Source organism: Cottoperca gobio, chromosome 18 (assembly GCF_900634415.1).
Source record: "Cottoperca gobio chromosome 18, fCotGob3.1, whole genome shotgun sequence".
Taxonomy (NCBI): Eukaryota; Metazoa; Chordata; class Actinopteri; order Perciformes; family Bovichtidae; genus Cottoperca; species Cottoperca gobio.
The window spans coordinates 6640244-6658508 of NC_041372.1; the positions used below are offsets into that span (position 1 = coordinate 6640244).

The 18265-nt window shown below is 41.3% G+C and overlaps 2 protein-coding genes across 5 annotated transcripts in view; both read left to right on the forward strand.

Annotated features, from left to right (window-relative positions):
- kiaa0232 (KIAA0232 ortholog) lies at nt 1-13242 on the forward strand. Of its 3 annotated transcripts, none has more exons than XM_029454497.1 (8): nt 1-328; nt 2392-2961; nt 3384-3524; nt 5288-5357; nt 5475-5559; nt 5713-9094; nt 9289-9397; nt 10116-13242. In XM_029454497.1, exons 2-8 carry the CDS (start codon nt 2725-2727, stop codon nt 10130-10132), a joined length of 4041 nt encoding a protein of 1346 aa, XP_029310357.1. In that variant the 5' UTR covers nt 1-328; nt 2392-2724; the 3' UTR covers nt 10133-13242. The 3 variants fall into 3 exon arrangements, with proteins under 3 accessions (XP_029310357.1, XP_029310358.1, XP_029310359.1); XM_029454498.1 differs by lacking the exon at nt 1-328 and adding an exon at nt 578-788; XM_029454499.1 differs by lacking the exons at nt 1-328; nt 2392-2961; nt 3384-3524 and adding an exon at nt 4236-4400.
- Nucleotides 13243-14173: 931 nt separating this feature from the next.
- The window catches only part of tbc1d14 (TBC1 domain family, member 14), a 31867-nt gene continuing 27775 nt past the window's right edge, over nt 14174-18265 (forward strand). Inside the window, exons 1-3 of one of the 2 annotated variants that reach the window (XM_029454774.1) lie at nt 14174-14269; nt 14591-14750; nt 16778-17552. In XM_029454774.1, coding sequence (XP_029310634.1) covers nt 14702-14750; nt 16778-17552 — 824 coding nt within the window. In that variant the 5' untranslated portion in view covers nt 14174-14269; nt 14591-14701. The other variant, XM_029454773.1, reaches the window with a different exon arrangement.

Genomic DNA, 18265 nt, shown 5'->3' on the forward strand with positions numbered 1-18265 from the left:
GAGGTTTGTCTTGTTGCCTAGATACGAACGCGGAGGGTGGCGAATCCAGGAGTCCTCTCCGAATGAAACTGGCTTTTCAATAGCGGACATTGTGGATCTGGGTATCAAGTGTCATCGAGGAATGACCTTTCTTCAGCTTGAGCCGGAATGTCGCCAGTTTCCTTGACGCTGTTGAAGAAGCACTGGATGTGAAAACAGCGCCATTTCTGTCGGCGTCCATGATACGCGATGCTACCGCAGCGGATTCCAGAGCTCGAGCTCGGAACGGCAGCGGGAGAGAAATAGCCGCTCCCCTTTCGCTGCTCCTCTTTACTTCAGCCCACGGCAGGTAGGTAAACTAGCGAACTGGCTTGGAGTTGTACTTGTCGCACTGTGGTGTTTTTGTCCTTGTTTAGCGTTTCGTTGTTAGTCAGTTTACTCTTTTGCTGTATGACGATATGGCGTACATTTTGAAGGGAAAACGTCTGACAGTCCTCTGGTAGCCTACCGGGGCAGCCGCTCCTCCTCCCCCTCGGTCACAACAAGCGTACGTGAAAGCTAACGTTAGCTAACGTTTGTTTCAGTTTGAGTAGGACATCTCTACAATAGAGTATTGACTTTTGACCATTTTAAGTGCTAAGTGTCAGATTGAAAGTTTAGACTTGGCCTAACGTTAGCGTGTTGCTAGCTAACTATTTAATGGAGAACCGCCAGGGCTCTAATGACACTGTGTAGAAACAGTCTCCGTTCACCTGACCGACATGCCAAACTAACGTTAACGTTAGTCTTCTCGGGGCCGGGGAGACATGGTGATTAGCGTTAAATAATTAAGACTGCAATATAGCGTAACTGTGATCATGACTGATGCCTGTTCGATACAACTAAAAATAATAATAAACTGCCTAATGACCGGAGACCAGAGGCTCTCGGCAGCTAACTTAGCTAACTTAGCTCACAAGCTAACGTTAAAGGTCGGTGGTCCTGCTAACCTTGCCATTTGTCTGCAAAGTGACTCTACCACAAGTCAGTATAATGTCAGTTGACACATCAACAACTAACAAATAACTGATTCTGTGGTATAGTATCATAACAATGACATTAATACTTAATATTAAATATCGTTCCTGGCTGTTAGGTAGTTGCATTGCCGCAGTCGGTAGCCCAGCAATGTAACGTTAATGTCAGTAAACCTTACCTATTTGCACAACGTTAGAATTCACCTGAAGTAAAGTGGGTTGCTAGCTAGTTAACGATGCACAAACGGCATTGTGTTGTTCTATTTCATGTCCGATAAGTAATGGGTTGCAGGATAACATTGTTATGTGGGCAGTGCAGTCAAGAGCTAGCTGCCGGGGCTAGTGTGAATACAAGAAACAGCTGGGTTGTAGACACTGGTCAGCCATATTTAGCAATTATTGATGGGGCTAGCTAATCTTTCAGCCGTTGTATTTCTGTATTTATTACTTAACTGACAGGGTAATTATATGATAGGTTCATAGCTGCTGAAATATATTATGGTTACATACTGCTAAACGTCTGATATTGTCCTTTTGACGCCTCAAACGGGTAAACTATAATATGTCACGGGTCCAGCCAATCAAATCGCCGCAGCCTCCATTTGCTCTTCGCGTCGGTCCCCTAATCCCCTGCTGCCATATGAAACACATGCACTTGACAGCAAGTGTTCCCCTGCCCGTTACCCACACAGTTATACTCAACTACTGGAGTTTGCTTTTTGTTGTTGTTTTGTCATGGGCCCACATCCAGGATATATTTGGTTTAATTACCCACAATTGAAACTATGCAGCTGTTTATGTGATTTGTAATGAAGGGAACAAGAAGCAAATTGTGGTTCCTGTTTTAAAAGTTTTACAAAACCTTGCTGTCATCCAATCGTTTCAAAATGACATGGTCATGACCACTTCTCCTGTCACTTAGTTATTCTGCTACATTGCATTTACTTAATTGGAGGGTCATTACATACAAACAAACTTCAATAACTCTGAAGTTTGAGATACCTTGACATTAACGTGAGAGGTCTCTTTGTGGTAAATGTGCTGTATTTTGAGGAAAATGCACATTAACCATGTCGACCTGTTTTTATAATATTAAAAAGGGCGTACCACCATAATATTCATGTCATGAATGTGACTGCTGTCTGCATTATTTAAAGAGCTCATGCTCTCTCAGGAACCCATTAGCTTGCTGGTAAGCAAGCCTATGAACAGTAGTCAGGCTACATCCTTTGGGAGAAGGAACACAAGTTATATGCTGTAATAGGAACTGTCATAACTTTTGACTCCTTGTTTCTTTCCCTTTTTTTTTATCAAAGAAAATATAATTTTCATTCATAAAACAATGCTTGTGTTGAATATATTTAAGGGAAACTGATGCATGTTTTCTCTGTTTCAGGTTGTGCCGGTGAAGTAAGACGTAGCCCCAAAATGGACCCCTCCGACTGAGACGCAAACACGTCCTGTGTTTTGCTAAGCAGCTGAGATTTATCAGCAGCATAAGCCATGCCTGACGTGTAAAATCCCCTTTTTGCTCAAAGCAATAATAAAAAAAAAACATCCTACATGCCTCCCCATGTAGCGTCGCTTCAGTGCGTCCTGCTGGAGTGACTGCCCCCTCTTCCCAAGGTTCTGCCTCGTCCTCTCTCTGTACCCTTCAAAACCGACCACCCTACAGTAACTACCCATCACAATGCTGCTCCAACTGAGAATGGCCAACACCTGAGGTCCCATGCGTCCAGTGAGCACCGATTCAGACGGTCCTGCTCCTCCTGAAAACCTCTCTTGCCCCTACCCCCTCGTTGGTCCCCTGCCTGCCTCAGAGATGTCCTTGTTCCAGTCGCTGGGACCAGTACAGAGCTGGCTTGGCCAGGAGCTTGAGAAGTGCGGGATTGATGCCATGATTTACACCCGTTACGTCCTCAGCCTTCTCCTGCATGACAGTTACGACTATGACCTGCAGGACCAGGTGAGCTCCCACAACATTTAAGAAATATGTTTAGTCAAAAAGCTTTAAAAAAAATATTGTTTGTCATTGTTTGTGTTTTGGATTGTCAAATGAGTGGGCAGTGGGTTTTATTTAGGAAGGGAAGTTATTGTGTGATTATAATGGGCTCGTTAGAAGAAGACATCAATTTGCCAGGAGAGTTTAACAATGGGCCTTTTCTTTCACATCATGCCACTAGTACCACTGACTCATTCCTCCTTTTGATTTCTGTCATTTGTCATTACAGTTATTGATATGCCGTTTTTGTGCTAATTGTTATGATATACAAGCTGGTGTAAAAACATTATACACATTTGTTATATGATTTGTGTAATATTTTGATGCTTTTAAAAACGTTTTTAGTTTATCCTTTTGTAACAGACTTTTCTCGGTTTGTGTTAAAGGAAAATGACATCTTCTTGGGCTGGGAGAAGGGAACTGGGAAGAAATGGGGCAAGAGTAAGAAGAAAGGAGGGACCGACCTGAGTCTGGAGGAAATGAAGAAGCAAGCTGCTGTGCAATGCCTCCGCTCTGCATCTGATGAGGTAAGCATCATTATTATTCAGCCTGACTGTTGTAGTACTGTGACTATGAGTATGGTGTTAGTAAAGTTCTGCTTTGTTTATCTGTAGTGTAAAATAATTAACTTGAATCACTTTAGCGTTGGAGGAATGCAAACAATTCATAATTCATGCATTGAAGCACAAACAGTTTGATCTGCCTCTTCTTATATAAAACTTTTTGAGTGAAAAGTATTCTGAATACAGGCGTGTCAGGAATTCATTACAGTAGTATTCCTTGTTGTTTGTTAATGTGCAGTCATGCAGATATTAATTGCATAAATCACGGTGAATAGACACTGAATAAAGCTGTCAATGTGGGATTCTAAAGCATTGAACAAGGGAAGATCTTCATTGTACATACATCCTCTCTTCAATTGCCTTTAATTAGTGTTAATTGGAAAGGTGACATTAAGGTCAGTACTTTTAAAGTCGTTCCTTTACATAAAACAATGCTATCCTCACCTAATAATGCATGACCTTATTTGCATCTAAATATATATCCCAGAACTATATTCATTTCATTGCATGTCTTTTTGTGACTCAAAAAGCTCTAGAGATTTACTGACATTTTCGTCAGTGGCCAGCAGTAGTAAGGAGAGTGTGATTTAGTTGAGAATGACACAACATAAAGCTGGAGGGAGGGTAGGGGGAAGGGTCTGCGAGGCAAGAGGAGGAGTGTTGAGCTCTTCTCTGGGGACTGGATTCTGCAGTCTATTTTTTAACCAGCACACGCTGCACAGGATTGCAGCAGTGAGCAGCGTAGTCGGTCGGCTGTCAGCTGACCGGCATTAGCACAATGATGCAAGAGGAAACACAGGGCAGGAGAAAACTTTGCTTTGCTATTCACAAAGTGGCATGGTAAGGAATATTATTTTCTGGATGAGTGAATGGGAAATGAGTGAGCTAAAGTGTCCGGCAGGACCGGAAGTGAGGAGCAGCTATGTTGTGATTTGTTTGAGGCCATTTGCTTCGACAGTGCCTACTTGATCTAAGCTTGCGTTAGTTGTCTTGTTTATGTTTTCCACAAATAATATTGCTCAATGTGAGAAGGCAGTAAGTAAGTAACCGGATATGTAGGAAATGTTCAGTGTCTCAGAACATAGTGAGGAAATCACTTGTGCTGTTGCTTAGCCCCTTTTTATTTTTATTTTTTTTTTAAAAAACATTTCGGCATAGCTAAATATAGAACAGTCATGACCAAGCATGCCTAAGCTCTCACAAGTCAGCTGGCTTGACTTGTGTCAACCCATGCCTTTCATTCTTTAAATTTTTCTGTAAATGTTTTGGAGTTAGAAAACTAAATGACTCTCTTGTGTTTATGTCATGGCTTGTTTGTTTTAATATCTTTTTTGTTGTTGTTGTTTTGTTTTTTTATCACAAAAGAGGTTCAATGTCCCCCTTAAAATACCTGAGCAGGATCATGTTTAGTCAACTGATCACTACAATATATCACTACAATGTAGTACCAGTAATACTCTACCATGATATTGACATCGTCATCATTCCTGTTCTATAGTAATATGTGCTTGCATTGCTTGGGTACACAACTTTTGCCAAATGTATTTGTAAGTTGGAATGTGCCCAGACCAATTTCAACTATTGTTCAAGCTCAGTTCAAGTTTTATTTGTCACGTTCAAGTATGTTAAGTATATGAGTACATCATGTAATGACATTCATATCTGCTGTTCATAATATATCGTTTGAAATCTCAAAAATCTGTTTCTTGTTCTTCTCATTTGTGCAGAACTCTGGAATTGAGAGCCTGGTTGAAGAGCTTTGCTCTAAACTAAAGGACATCCAAAACAAACAGAAAGGTTTGTTTGATACCCTTTACTATCATATTTAGAACTTTTTTGACTAAAACAAAATGGAAAGAAGTTGAAAATGAATTCCTCTAATAAGATATTCTTAATGTTAAATGCTTTTTACAGAGGAAAAACAGATTCAAAAGAAATCTGATGGCTCTCAGTCTCCGGAGCGAACTGAGTCCCCCTCTTCAAAGGACCAGGTGGAAATGTAAGCTATTTCATGTATATTGTAGATTCATGTATATATTTGTATTTCCAAAAACTGGTTGCAGAACAACACACACATACATTTGTTTTTTGACTCCACTGCTATGAATGCCTTTTTTAAATCTAGTTTTCTCTCTGTCTGTTGTGACTGCAGGTATTATGAAGCCTTCCCTTCTTTGTCAGAGAAACCTGTTTGTCTCCAAGAGATCATGACGGTGTGGAACAAGGCTAAAGCCTGCGCATACTCAAGTTCATCATCCTCTGCTGCCCCACAGACCAGCACAGACACCTCTTCCCCAAAAGATTGCAACAGTGAAGGTGAGGCTGCAAAGGAGCGAAACCTCGAAGCATGTGGTACCATCACTTGTATGACCAACGAGAGAGTCCAGCAACGACGGAGTAAGAAGGAGAAAGAAAATCGATACCATGGTGGTGCAGAAGCAGAGGAGAAATCTACCGTCCACTCGAAGAGACAGATGAGACACAGATCTGAGGGCAAATACAGACCCAGATCCTGGTCATCTGGCTCTAGTGAGGCGGGCTCAAGCTCAAGTGGGAACCAAGGTGACTTGAAGTCATCTAGAAGCAAGGCAGTTAGAATAAGGCACAAATCCAGGGAGGCTGCAAAAATTAAAAGAACACGCAACAGTGGGCAGGTGAAGCTGCAGGTGAAGGTAATTGACAAAGAGGAGCGAAGAAACACAGGAGGGAGCAGTAGCAGCGCCACTGGAGGCGCTGCCAAACAACCACAGCTTTACAAGAAGGGGAAGAGACCTCTGAAAGAGATTCGTAGAGATCCAGGCTGGAAGGAGGCTAAAGAGTCCGGTGTTGAGGCCAGAAACAAAAAGGAATACATGGAGGAGCCGCTTTGGTACACTGAGCCCATCACAGAGTATTTTGTACCTTTCAGCAGCAGACAAAGCAAGCTGGAAACAAAATATCGAAACAAGGTAGACTCTCCTGATGGCTTTGATTTGTCGACCGACATAGAGAGGCTGCCGGAGAGATTCCAGGGAATCTGCATTGCCAATGAGAGCTACCAGAGAACATACCTAGCAGCAGGCTCGTTTGTGGATGGGCACTTTGTGGAAGGGCCTGGCGAAGCAGAAGATGAAACTGTTGAACTCACTGGGACCTCATGCTGCCCTCAGCCAGAGGATAGTAGAGATTTAGATGACAAGCATCTGTCTGAATTCACTCACTTCTATGAAGTTGACATTTATCAATCCATATTGGATACTAGTGCCTCAGACTCTATACAAGAGAGTCGGATCTTAAGCATGATTCGACAAAAAAGCAAAGAGCAAAGAGACATTGAGGCAGAATGTTGTTTAGTGTTAGATGGCCTTGAGCAGCAAGGGAAAATTGCAATACGGGCAGACTCACGAGAAGCTTCAGAATCAGTTGGATTCCTAATGGAGGATCTTGAAAACATGGCTCAAGTGTGGGGATGCTATTCGCCATCTACTTCAGAAGATATAGATGGAGAAAGCTTCGTAGAAGAATCTCCCATTCGCCTCTCCCCCCTTCTTGATAGTGTTTCGTTCACCCTAAGCAAACTATCTGGAAACCTGGAGGAGCCAAATGTCCCTGAAGCCACCAGTGAACCATCTGGTTTGAACTCATCTAGCTTCTCTCTTTTTGAGCTGCAGTATGACAGCCCCACTTTCCCTTTTCCCCGTGACTCACTCACCATTGGTCATGAAAACAACACAGATTCTAGTAGCTGTCTCGATCCGCATTCTAATAAACAGTCTCGTTTGCTAATATGGACCAAAAATAGTGCCTTTGACGAAACTGAACACTGTTCTAACCTTTCAACAAGAACTTGCAGTCCATGGTCACATTCAGAGGAGACTCGTTCAGACAATGAGCAAGGAAATGTTCCAACAGAGGATGCTGCTCAAATTGGCAACGAAGAGATTGATTGTATAATCCCTCCTCTCTCCGGTACATATCTGGAGGATGAAATCTTGGATTTTTTGCAAGGAAACTCTGGTCGTAAGTGTGAAGAGGTCAGTGTTAGTACACCATCCAATCAGACCTTCACCAAAAAATCTAAATTGGAGTCCATTTGTGGTATAGCTTTGGAAGAGGTTGAGAGTAAACAGTACAGCACTGGCATGTTTTCGGACAACACAAACCAACACAGTGATGACTACAGCTCAGGGATAATAAAGGACATCTGGACTGCTATAGGAGATAACAAATCTGTAATGGCAAAGCAAGGAGCAGAAAAGCCTGACGAGGGGCAATTCTCAGATGAGTCTGGCGGTTTCTGCTGCAGCTGTTTGGAAGTGCAGGCAAAAGAAGTTCCAATTCAGGGACCTCAGAAAAAAGCAGTGCAGCGGTCAGAGTATCACCTTTGGGAAGGCAAAAAAGAAGAACAGGACTTAGCCAAAAACAAACTCTCCAAGGTAGATGGTGCAGGGGATTATATGACTCCGTCCAAGCCCTGGGACTTGAACTCTGACAAGGAGAGCACATCATTCATCCTAGGAGGGGTGTATGGAGAGTTGAAGACACTAAGTGGTGATAAGAATTGGGCTGTTGTGCCTCCAGGTGATACCCAAGATAGCCTGCTACAGTGTGCCGCTGCAGCTGCATCTGCTTCCAGCTCAGATATGCTCACCATCACTGGCACAGATGTGTTCATGAACACTGGTAGCTGCATTGCCCCTGGGCACAGGCCCCTGTGGAGGCCTCTTGTGTCCTTTGGGCAGAGTGACCAGGCCATTAGAGGAGGCGGAGATGGATTGAATAAGGGATTTTCTTTCATCTTCCATGAAGATTTGCTTGGATCTTACGGAGGCTTGCATGGTGAGGATCAAGGTTTAGAATACCCGTTCGCATCCTTCAACCTGAACAATCCCTTTTCTCAAGTCCTCCATGTTGAGTGTTCGTTCGAGCCTGAGGACATGGCTTCGTTCAGTCCGGGGTTCAAGCCCAAATCCATTCTTTGCTCAGACTCTGAGAATGAAGCCTTCCACCCACGAATATATGGCATCAACCGTACGCAGTACAGGGCCATTCGCATTTCCCCCAGGACTCATTTCCGACCAATATCGGCCTCAGAGTTATCTCCTGGTGGAGTGAGTGATTCAGAGGCCGAGACTGACAAAGAGGAGATGAGTTTTCCCGTCCTGGCGCCGGTGGACGTCTTTGATGATCCTCAGGCAGATCTCAAACCTCTGGAGGAGGATGCAGAATGTGAGGGCCCTTATTACGGGAAGTCAGAACTGGAATCTGGTAAATTCTTACCCAGATTAAAGAAGTCTGGCATGGAGAAGAGTGCCCAGACCTCTCTGGATTCACAGGAGGGCTCCAGTACCCTCCTGCCAATTGCTGAGCAAGAGATTTGCTTGGACTGCAAAACGGCAGAAGCTGCATCAACTGCAGGCGGACAGACAGACGTCTCTGTCGGCAAGATTCAAAAGGAGGAATCTTCAGAAGAACAGCAGTCCTGCTTATCTGAATCAGCCGGTCAGATCCCCAAGTACGGGATCGCTTATGACTTTGTGGAAGATGTGCCAGAGGTGAGGGTTTCTTCTTCAATTTATCTCCTAAAATTATCAATATTTTCAGTGTTCTAGACAATTTTAACCAAAGTGCTGGCCTAACCACACGGTGTTTTCTTAGTCTGTCATCAGCTGTAAAATGGGTTCCACCTGTAATGTCTCAGGCAGCGGTTTACTGAAACACTAACCACTTCCCCCTTTGTCTTGTTTAGTTCCCTCTGTTAAATATAAGTGGACAGGGAGGAACTGGCAACCAGCAAGACGAGTGCTGGTGGCAGAACAAACTTTGTTCCCCCCTTTTCCCCGGATCTCAGTGTACAGGTAAAGTATTTTAAACTTCATTCAAACGTCATTATTTGTATTTCAATCTGTTCTAAGGGTTTAAGTCATTAGGCAAGTTATTGAACTGTATCTGTCAGTAAATGTACTGTAGAGGAGTGAGAAATCTTGCACCAACTCATTTAACCCTCTGCAGACATCATTTATTATTATTATTATATAATATTCACACTGTTTAAATTGTATTCACCAGCAAAGGGAAAGTAAGCACCGTCTCTGCCAATTATTTCACTTCTATTGAAAACTGCATTTGAAATGAAGTATGATGGTCGTGGTAAGGTGAGCAGAGGCCGTCTTTGAGTCCAAACCTTCCTCCCACAACACATCCACAATGATAATCCACTCTATATATAAACGGCACATGCAAGTGCTTCATTGAATGTAATCTGTTGCTGTAATCTGCACAGTCAAATATGTGACTGAGCTCATGTGAAAAAATACTTGATTGGCCAAATATTGTCGAGGTGTTAAGATCCTAGTGACAGACCTGTACACTACTGGCCACCAGCTTCTGCTATTAAATCCATCAATATGTGAGCCATCTAAATGGTACCCCCATTTTTGTGGCAATTGAGCTGAAATTCAGAATCTGAACGGTCAGTTAGAAAATACGACAGCTGTAGAGGGACAGTGCACAGAGGCAGCATGGATATTTACGTGTGCAACAATCTAACCATTTTTGCCTGACTTCTTTCTCCAGGGAGCAGCAACATTTAAATACTCCAGTTTTGCAGAGGACTCCTGTTGTAGAGAGGAAACCTTCCTCTCCTTTTGTGACTGGACCTCTACCAGCAAAGATTCAGGGTCATCTCAGAGTTGGAAAACCTAATGTAGGCTAATGTTCTGACACACTCATCCAAAAAAAGAAAAACCCACACATAACCCTGCTGGTTTTCATTTACTAACTTAAAACCTTGTGTAATCAACAATCAGATCAACAAAAAGTGAGAGAAAATAGGAAAACTCAAAAAATATATTCCGTCTTCGAGTGATGCAATGTGCAGACATGCATTTTAGGCATTTTAGAATTTGTTTCATTTGGTTCTTCTGTACACTGATCCTCTTTCAAGTCTCACAGTTATTTAGTAGGGACAATCTTTTGTTCTATCCTCGTCAGTTTTGTTCCCACCATTTTGCTTTTGAGCTAGGATACTGGTAGTTGGTGGTATCTGAATGGTTGTGCATGTATGTTCGTCCAGCCAGTCTCACTCCTCTTTTTCTAGTTGGAACATAAAGTTGTGTGAAACAACGGCTATTGCATCCTCTACTTTCCATCTTGTGTTCAGAAAGATAATATAAGGATGTTGAGATTTTTGAGTTGTGTAAGAATTTGAGAGTTTAATTTAAATAGTTTGTTTGGACGACTTTCTGAATGTGAAGTAGAGAATGTGTGCAGCTTTCTTCAAAATATCCCCAAATTCCCCATGTGTGAAAAGTTATCATAAATGAGTCTGATTTTTGAATGGTGATAGTCTTACTAAAGCTAGTAGTAGACAGTAGTATGGTTTGTGAGGCTAAAATAAAAAAAGCATTTTAAAAATAAAAAAAAACAGGAAATCAAAAGGAGTTTTGTTGGAAAAAAATACTAATAATCTACTTGAAATGCAATGCTGTAAATTGGGGAGAAAAAAAAAAGTTTGTTTTGGGGTTTAAGACCCATCATGAAAATACATGACTACAGCCATTTCTGCAGACCCCTGTGTTGCAACTGAATGAAACTTTGTTTTAAGTTTTTGTAATTTCTATGGTACAGACTATTGGTGCTATAAATATGTTCAAGAATCTTTTGAAGTTGCAGTTCCATAATATGGCTGTGATAAGTAGATGGCATAGCATAGTTTTGTTTGTAGTCCAGACAGTCAGACTCCATGAATATCTTTTTGCGGAAAATTGTGAAAAGAAGAAAAAAAAAAAGTTTAGCCTGATCGCGGTTCTTGTTTAATGTGGCTTGGTTTTTATTTTTAAGGTAACCTCTTAGTTGTCCGGCCTGCAACAGCCGAAGCATAAATACATGCAGGAATTAAATCTCACGTTGCTACACATCTATTCAGTTACTTGTCCCCAAGCAGAAAGGACAAAATCAGCATGGATTGATGTCCATGATGCAACTAAACAAATGTATACCTAAACAAGTGGCGGGGCGATGGACAAACCAAAAATATGGCATAACTACACTAAGGTACAAATGCTTTTTTTTTTTCATATGAGGTGTGTTTTTTTTTTTTTTGGATTACAATATATCTTGTTAAAATACTGAGTAATGTCTCACTGTGTGTGTGTGTGTGTGTGCGTGTGCGTGTGCGCGCAATAGAACTTGTGAAGGCACTGGTTCAGAATGAGTGTTCTAGAACTTTATCTCAGAGTAACGTGAATGTATGCAGAGACATACATTCACATGCATATGCATTAGTGCCCCCTAAATTTGAAACACCCCGAACAAATTGGCTACAAAACCCTTGAGGTGTGATTGGTCTGGCCCTTCTTGTGACCTGTGCTTTGAAAGATAAATTGAGTTGGAGCATTTGCAGATAAATGCATTGTGCATTTCTTAATACCTGCTGTTTTTTTCTTCTTTCGATTTAACTTAAACATTTTAGGTTATGAGGACAGTAGTAGGGTTGACTTATTCGTCACACACCATGAAACTGAAGCACAGATCATCCCTCCATTAATGGGCAATTCAAAATGTCTCGGCAGTGGGAGCAGACTCTCTGTAATGCAGGTGAAGGTGACTTTATTACGGGCATGGCTTTGGAAATGGCTTCCTCATTTAACAATGCAAAGCTTGTATGTACAGGCCCATGGTTTGTTCAATCCAATGCCACTTCAATTGAAAAAGGACCCCCAAGTAGCTGAATGAAAGGTACTCCAACGTCAGGGTCTTGTCACCTTTCTTTGACATTCATCAGACACTCAGGAATTTTTTAATATAAGCATACTGCATAATCTACACTGAGACCTGTGACAGTGCATCGATGCATTAATGTAGAACTTTTGCTTTGATTGTAGAAAATAAATTATTGACTAGTTCTTTCCAAGCAAACCACAGAGACGACTGTCATTCACTTAGAGCTATAGTTTTAAGGGGGGAAAGAACTAAGCCATTGTAAATTGCATAAGCAATGTGGAGGGGAATTCAAGAGCCTTGAGTCCTATGCAATACCTTGGCGCATGTAAACATTAAAAAATATATGGAGAAAAGTCATTCAGTTAATTTAGCATGTTGATAAGCTTTGAGTGAGGGACACCTGAGAGAAATAACAAACCATGGACTGTCTCTGGAAATGCAGCATGCAAACATCACACATTTTTATGTTGGATTTAACAAAATATTTTGGTTTAAATAAAAAAAAATAGAAGTGAGGTTAAATCAGAGATTGAAAGAATGTTATGACTGTGTGAATCAGGGAGTGAATGTGTGCAAGAAGATAAGTCACAAAAAGCACTTACATGGGAGTTGAAAGGAATGCATCACACCTTTCTCCATTTAATTCTTCCATTTTGATAGGCCGTGTTTAAAAAAAGAAAAACAAAAAAAAAGTTGTATGACGAGAAAATGCATTCAGTGAGGGTATATGCATTTGGAACGACACTGACGGGTGGCTGAGTTTCGATTGCACTGTGGTCTGAAGAACATATCCAGCACTGAAAACTTGAGTTTTCCTCGTCTTTTCATTCCCACCTAGACGCTCCTTCTTCCTCTTTGTTCCTAAATCCCATCTGTCCCGAGTAGATGTGTTGTTCTAATTTCATGTACACCCTGAGTAAATTATTTTGTTTCATTGTGGATTTTCTTAACATCTAATAAAGGAATAAACCAAACCTCAGCCTATGGATTTCCCTGTTTCTTTTGTTCTTCTTACATTACCTAATGGTGACACCAGAGGGCAGGGTGACCACGTTGTGGGGGGAACAGCCAGCTCATTCATGTCACATGTCATAAGTCATTATTTTATGTTGACGCTTAATATCATTGTTGTGAAAGCTTCCAACAATTTAAGAATCCTATTTTAGTTCTGGGTTTTCACTAAAAAACTAAAATAACAAAATTGTTTGGACACTACAGCATCCGTGAAAAAATCTCGGGCTATACTTTATATATAAGCACATTTTTTAGTAATCAAAATAGGGTTTTAGCCCATATCTGACATATCTTGATATATTGTGCTGACATACTGGAAATTAAATGTGATGTATGTAGCTCTAGCACAAATAATTGCAACAAAATAAGTCTTTAATGTAATTTCCTTTGAAAATGTTGTATACTTTATATTGACTGTATCTTATACAGTATCCATATTTGAGGACGAGAGATTATTCTTGTCCTTTGAAATACTAGTTCGCCCAAAACAAAGTCGGTATGTTTTTTTAGCGTGCAGTCACCCATCCCATCGTTAAACTGTTTCTCCTTATTGTTTTTCCGTCACCAGTAAATCACATTGAAAAACAAGTTTGATTGGTGGAATGTGACAGGTGGGTTAGGGTTTCAGTCTATAGGGCATTTTTTACTGATCATAAAGTACATTTAGGAAGAATATTCCTATTATCTACGCAGAGCACTCTTTCGAGCCTGAAATTGGAAACAAATACAAATAACATTATAATATGTATAACCTTACCGACACTTGTAACAAATTGAACAGTTCGTGTAACAATTGTAATTCTGGTGAATTCACTTTACTTATCAAAACGTCTTAATACGTGTCTGTAGGTACTCAGGTTGCGAGGTCGATTATTAATGCCTTCATTTCCATCCAGACAGGTGAATCCATCGACGGTGAACATTCTTCACTCGATTACACCGCACTCACGGTACAAGTTTGTTTTAAAATGGCGGCGGAAGCGTCAAAACAGGTATGCAATGTTAACGATACCGGATAAACTTGTGAAATGTGCTTCTTCATATTATTCCAGAAAAGCGTTTCATCTCCTGTAGTGATGCTGTGAGAGCAAAAATATGTCCGTCGCATTTTTACTTAATTAATTTGATATGCACTTGAGGAAGCGCTGCTAAAATCATTGAGTTGGCGTCAGCAGCAAGTGCCAGCAAGTCCGGTTAGACGTGGTGTTTATGGTTACCCGACTCCCTTTTTCCTCCGGAGGTGAATTGATGTGTTTTTATGTTTTTTTCGCCCGATAAATGACTTCACACTGGTGCTGTTTGTGTACTCAAAGCTGCGTCGAGGATGCAGGGAGATGAGGGCGGTGCAGCAATAGTCTCAGCATCATCATGGACCGCTCCAGCCGGCGGCTACCTGCCACCTACCTGTAGCATCAACCGGCAACATGGCGAACACGACCCACGGTACCCGGGACCCAAGCGACGGCCGCTGTGGTAGGTTTCTATGATGTGCTGTCAGACCTGTCATTGTTAAAACGCATAACACATGAACTCTACCCTGATACTGTATCTGCAGTTCTCCCTGGTAACATTGCACGGCACGCCAAACTGCATTTTAAAATGATTTGAGTTAAAAACGGTCTCAAATATTGCACATTTAAACAGTTGATAAACCCTGACATGTAGCATTTTTGTGAATTTTTTTAAAGCCAGTATTTTATTCGACATGCTATTAATATACCAAATGCCACTTTCTGAGCTAAAATTATAACTTTTAACCACACAGTTAATATACTTTTACTTGGTATTTTACTGAATCATTAATTCATTAATGTGGCCAGACGACTGTATTCAATTCGACATCATTTTAAAGTATCAAGTTGCACCTGTTGTGATAAACTTCTTTGCTCACCACTGTACAGCAAGATGGATAGATTGTGTCTATGAAGTGGTTCTAGATGTAAATGCTTTGAAATAATACAGCTGAATTGAAAAAGAGTCATGTAGGCTAGAAAAACCAGGTATTCCTCAAACATGTTTTGTGTCATGTGCTCTGTATTATATGCATCACACCATGCATTCCAATCTTTGACTGGAGTGCCACTTAAAAAGGTGCAGTGTGTCTTAAACCAAACGGAACCACATTTCTTAGAAAACCACTGAAGCAAATTTGCACATTTCAGAATTTGTGAAGTTTTGTTGACCTAAGTTGAAAGTCATACTAGTGATAATTATATCATGACTCACAGAAGTGTGTGTGTGTGTGTGTGTGTGTGTGTGTGTGTGTGTGTGTGTGTGTGTGTGTGTGTGTGTGTGCGCGTGTGCGCGTGTGCTCAAATGGGTGTTTCAGTTAAGTAGACAATAACATGTCAGCAACCTTTTTTTGTTTTGATCATGCCTTTATTAAAAACAAGAATATGCATGTCTATGTTGACGTGGCCTTACAGTTCTCTGCTAATACATTTGAATGATTTGTGGTTAAAACCTTATGAGTGACATTGCATTTATATTTAAATGGAGGCTACACCTCAAAGAACAATGCCAGTTTTTCAGCAGTACATGGTAATACCATTAATGAAAGTGAGTGAACAAACCTCTGTTTGTAGACTATTTCCAGTGGCACAGGACCAACCTGTTGCTATGCTTTCGGACAAAGTCTACCCGACTCACATGACAACCTGCAGGTCAGGGTTTAGAGCTTGGGTAAGAATCTGGCTTTATGTGTCAACCATTTGACTTTAAAAGTGTATTTATTCTACCTACGTAGTTTACTTACCCATTAACCTATTTCATCGCCCTTATTGTCAGCAAGCACAAACAGTATTTCCTGTTGAAAAACAAAAAAACTCACACTTACAGCCTAAACGACTGTACTATGATGCTTGCAAGTGGTCAAATGTATTTGAAGGAATGGGGATTTATAAAATTCTCAAGGTGAAACTGGAGGGGTACGGATGTCTTTGTCCATGAGAGTCGGCAGCCTGAGCGAAAGCCTGACACACTAGCTTTAGCTTAGCTTCCCAGCTGGTGTTAAAGGATGATGTAGCCTATACTGGGGCCCTGTTCACATTACAGTACGGACTCCAGTTACAGCGGGATTAGTTTTCACCTCTCAGCCACACCCATTTTCTTTCTGATGCCTCGGTCAACCAGAGAATCCTTTTTAAATATTGAATTTCGTAGAGCTGGTATTGTCAATTTGTATTAAAATAAATAAATAAACCACAGACATCATTGATGAGAAGCGTTGCTTACCAGTGCCTCTAGTGAATAATAACGGCACATGGTACATTGAAGATACCATCAATAATAATGTTTTGAAAAGCGAGAGATGGATAGTTTGATCTGTTTTTGGCAGGTCAGTCCACACTTGGTCACCCTTTGAACTCATGTAACACGTAGACACCATTAGAAATTGTTCAGCTTTCCCAATCATAGAAAGCTTACTTATTTTGGTTATTAAAATACTGGTCAGTAAAAAAGAAACTGTAATCTAATTGAATGTCATATTCTTTTTGAAGGTGTCTCTGGAGAAGCCATAGTGGAGAATGGCTGTGTAGTGACGGACCAGAATTCCTCTGACCTTCACAAGCATACCAACAACCACTGCCATGATCCCTGCACGACCCCGCACAGCGAGCCCGTCGTGCCCATTTACAAGCCATCCTGCTCCTCTACCCCCATCTACTATTGCAGCCCCCAGAAAAGATACTCAGACCTGAACCAGGACAGCCACAGCTTGACTTCCCAGGACTCTGGTATCCCGACTCTGGAGATCAACCCTCCAGAGCCCATCCTCCACAGCCACCAACGCCCAGGTGACGGAGGCCTCATCTCGGACTCCAGTCCCTACTCTCCTGCCACTTTAACTTTGGATGATGATCCCTCTGATGGCAACTCCATCCGCAAATCCTCCACCTTCCCCCGCAGCGGGTACGACTCCATCCGCCACTTTAGCCCCGCCCTCAGATTATCCGCCACAACGGGGATGGGTCTCGGGGGCGGAGCTTTAAACCGCAGCGACGACATCTCTGTGTGCAGCGTGTCCAGCATGAGCACAGAGCTATCGGTCTCCAATGAAGACATCTTGGATTTCACCGTCACCTCTGACTCCAGCGCCATTGTTACCTTAGAGACGGATGACAGCGGCGCAGCTCATTTCTCAGACGTGACGCTGTCGTCGTCACCCGGAGACTTATGGAGTCCTGTACGGCTGCATCCGGGGTCTGGGGTCACGCAACAGGAAGAGGACGGCAGAATGAAGAAGCTGGGACCTCTGGCAAGCTTATTCAACAGGTATGTTCAGAATATCAGTCTCTAAAGCATAAATCATATTTTATTTAGATGGTTGTTTAGCTTGATTCAAGCGACAAATGCATGGCTCCATACTCTTTATACGCCATTATTACCGGGCTCCGCAAATTGTAAACCAAAAATGATTTTAGATATGGCAGTTACATTGAGTCATACACACACATGTTTTCAAGATGTAGAAATTACATTTTATTCCTATATAATTAGATTGCAGCCATACTTGCAGTTATCCAGCACTAATGTGGTAACACTTTACTTTACCCCCCCCCCCCCCTTATTTAATATTCATAAGCAGTATAATAACATTTAATAAACCGTTTATAAAACTACAATTTAGTTGTACATGAAATATGTCTTCTTAGGAGAACTTATAGTTGTTGACAATTACTGCACATGCATAAAATGTTAAAATGTCCTTAAATCGCCAAAGTGTTACCTTTTTTATGTAGTGCTTATGAATGTTAAAGTGTTCCCACTAATGTTAACAGGCTTATTTTACAGGGACAATCTCGTATGAAAGTTTCAAATAACTTTAAATTACAAAATTAATTATACATTTCTTTAGCATAAATCAAAAATAAGTAAACAGTTTGAAGCTAGAAATATGAAACTTTTCCAATATATCTTACATTATCATTTGTTAAATGTCTTTCTGTCGTCACATTCCATTATCTGAATATAACAAGAGAAAAAGC

What these genes read in the sequence shown, in the direction of transcription:
- kiaa0232 (XM_029454497.1), top strand. Translation starts at nt 2,725, where the DNA reads ATGCGTCCAGTGAGCACCGATTCAGACGGTCCTGCTCCTCCTGAAAAC. An exon ending in ACTATGACCTGCAGGACCAG is followed by an intron (nt 2,962 to 3,383) that starts GTGAGCTCCCAC and finishes TTTGTGTTAAAG; the next exon opens with GAAAATGACATCTTCTTGGG. An exon ending in TCAAAGGACCAGGTGGAAAT is followed by an intron (nt 5,560 to 5,712) that starts GTAAGCTATTTC and finishes TTGTGACTGCAG; the next exon opens with GTATTATGAAGCCTTCCCTT.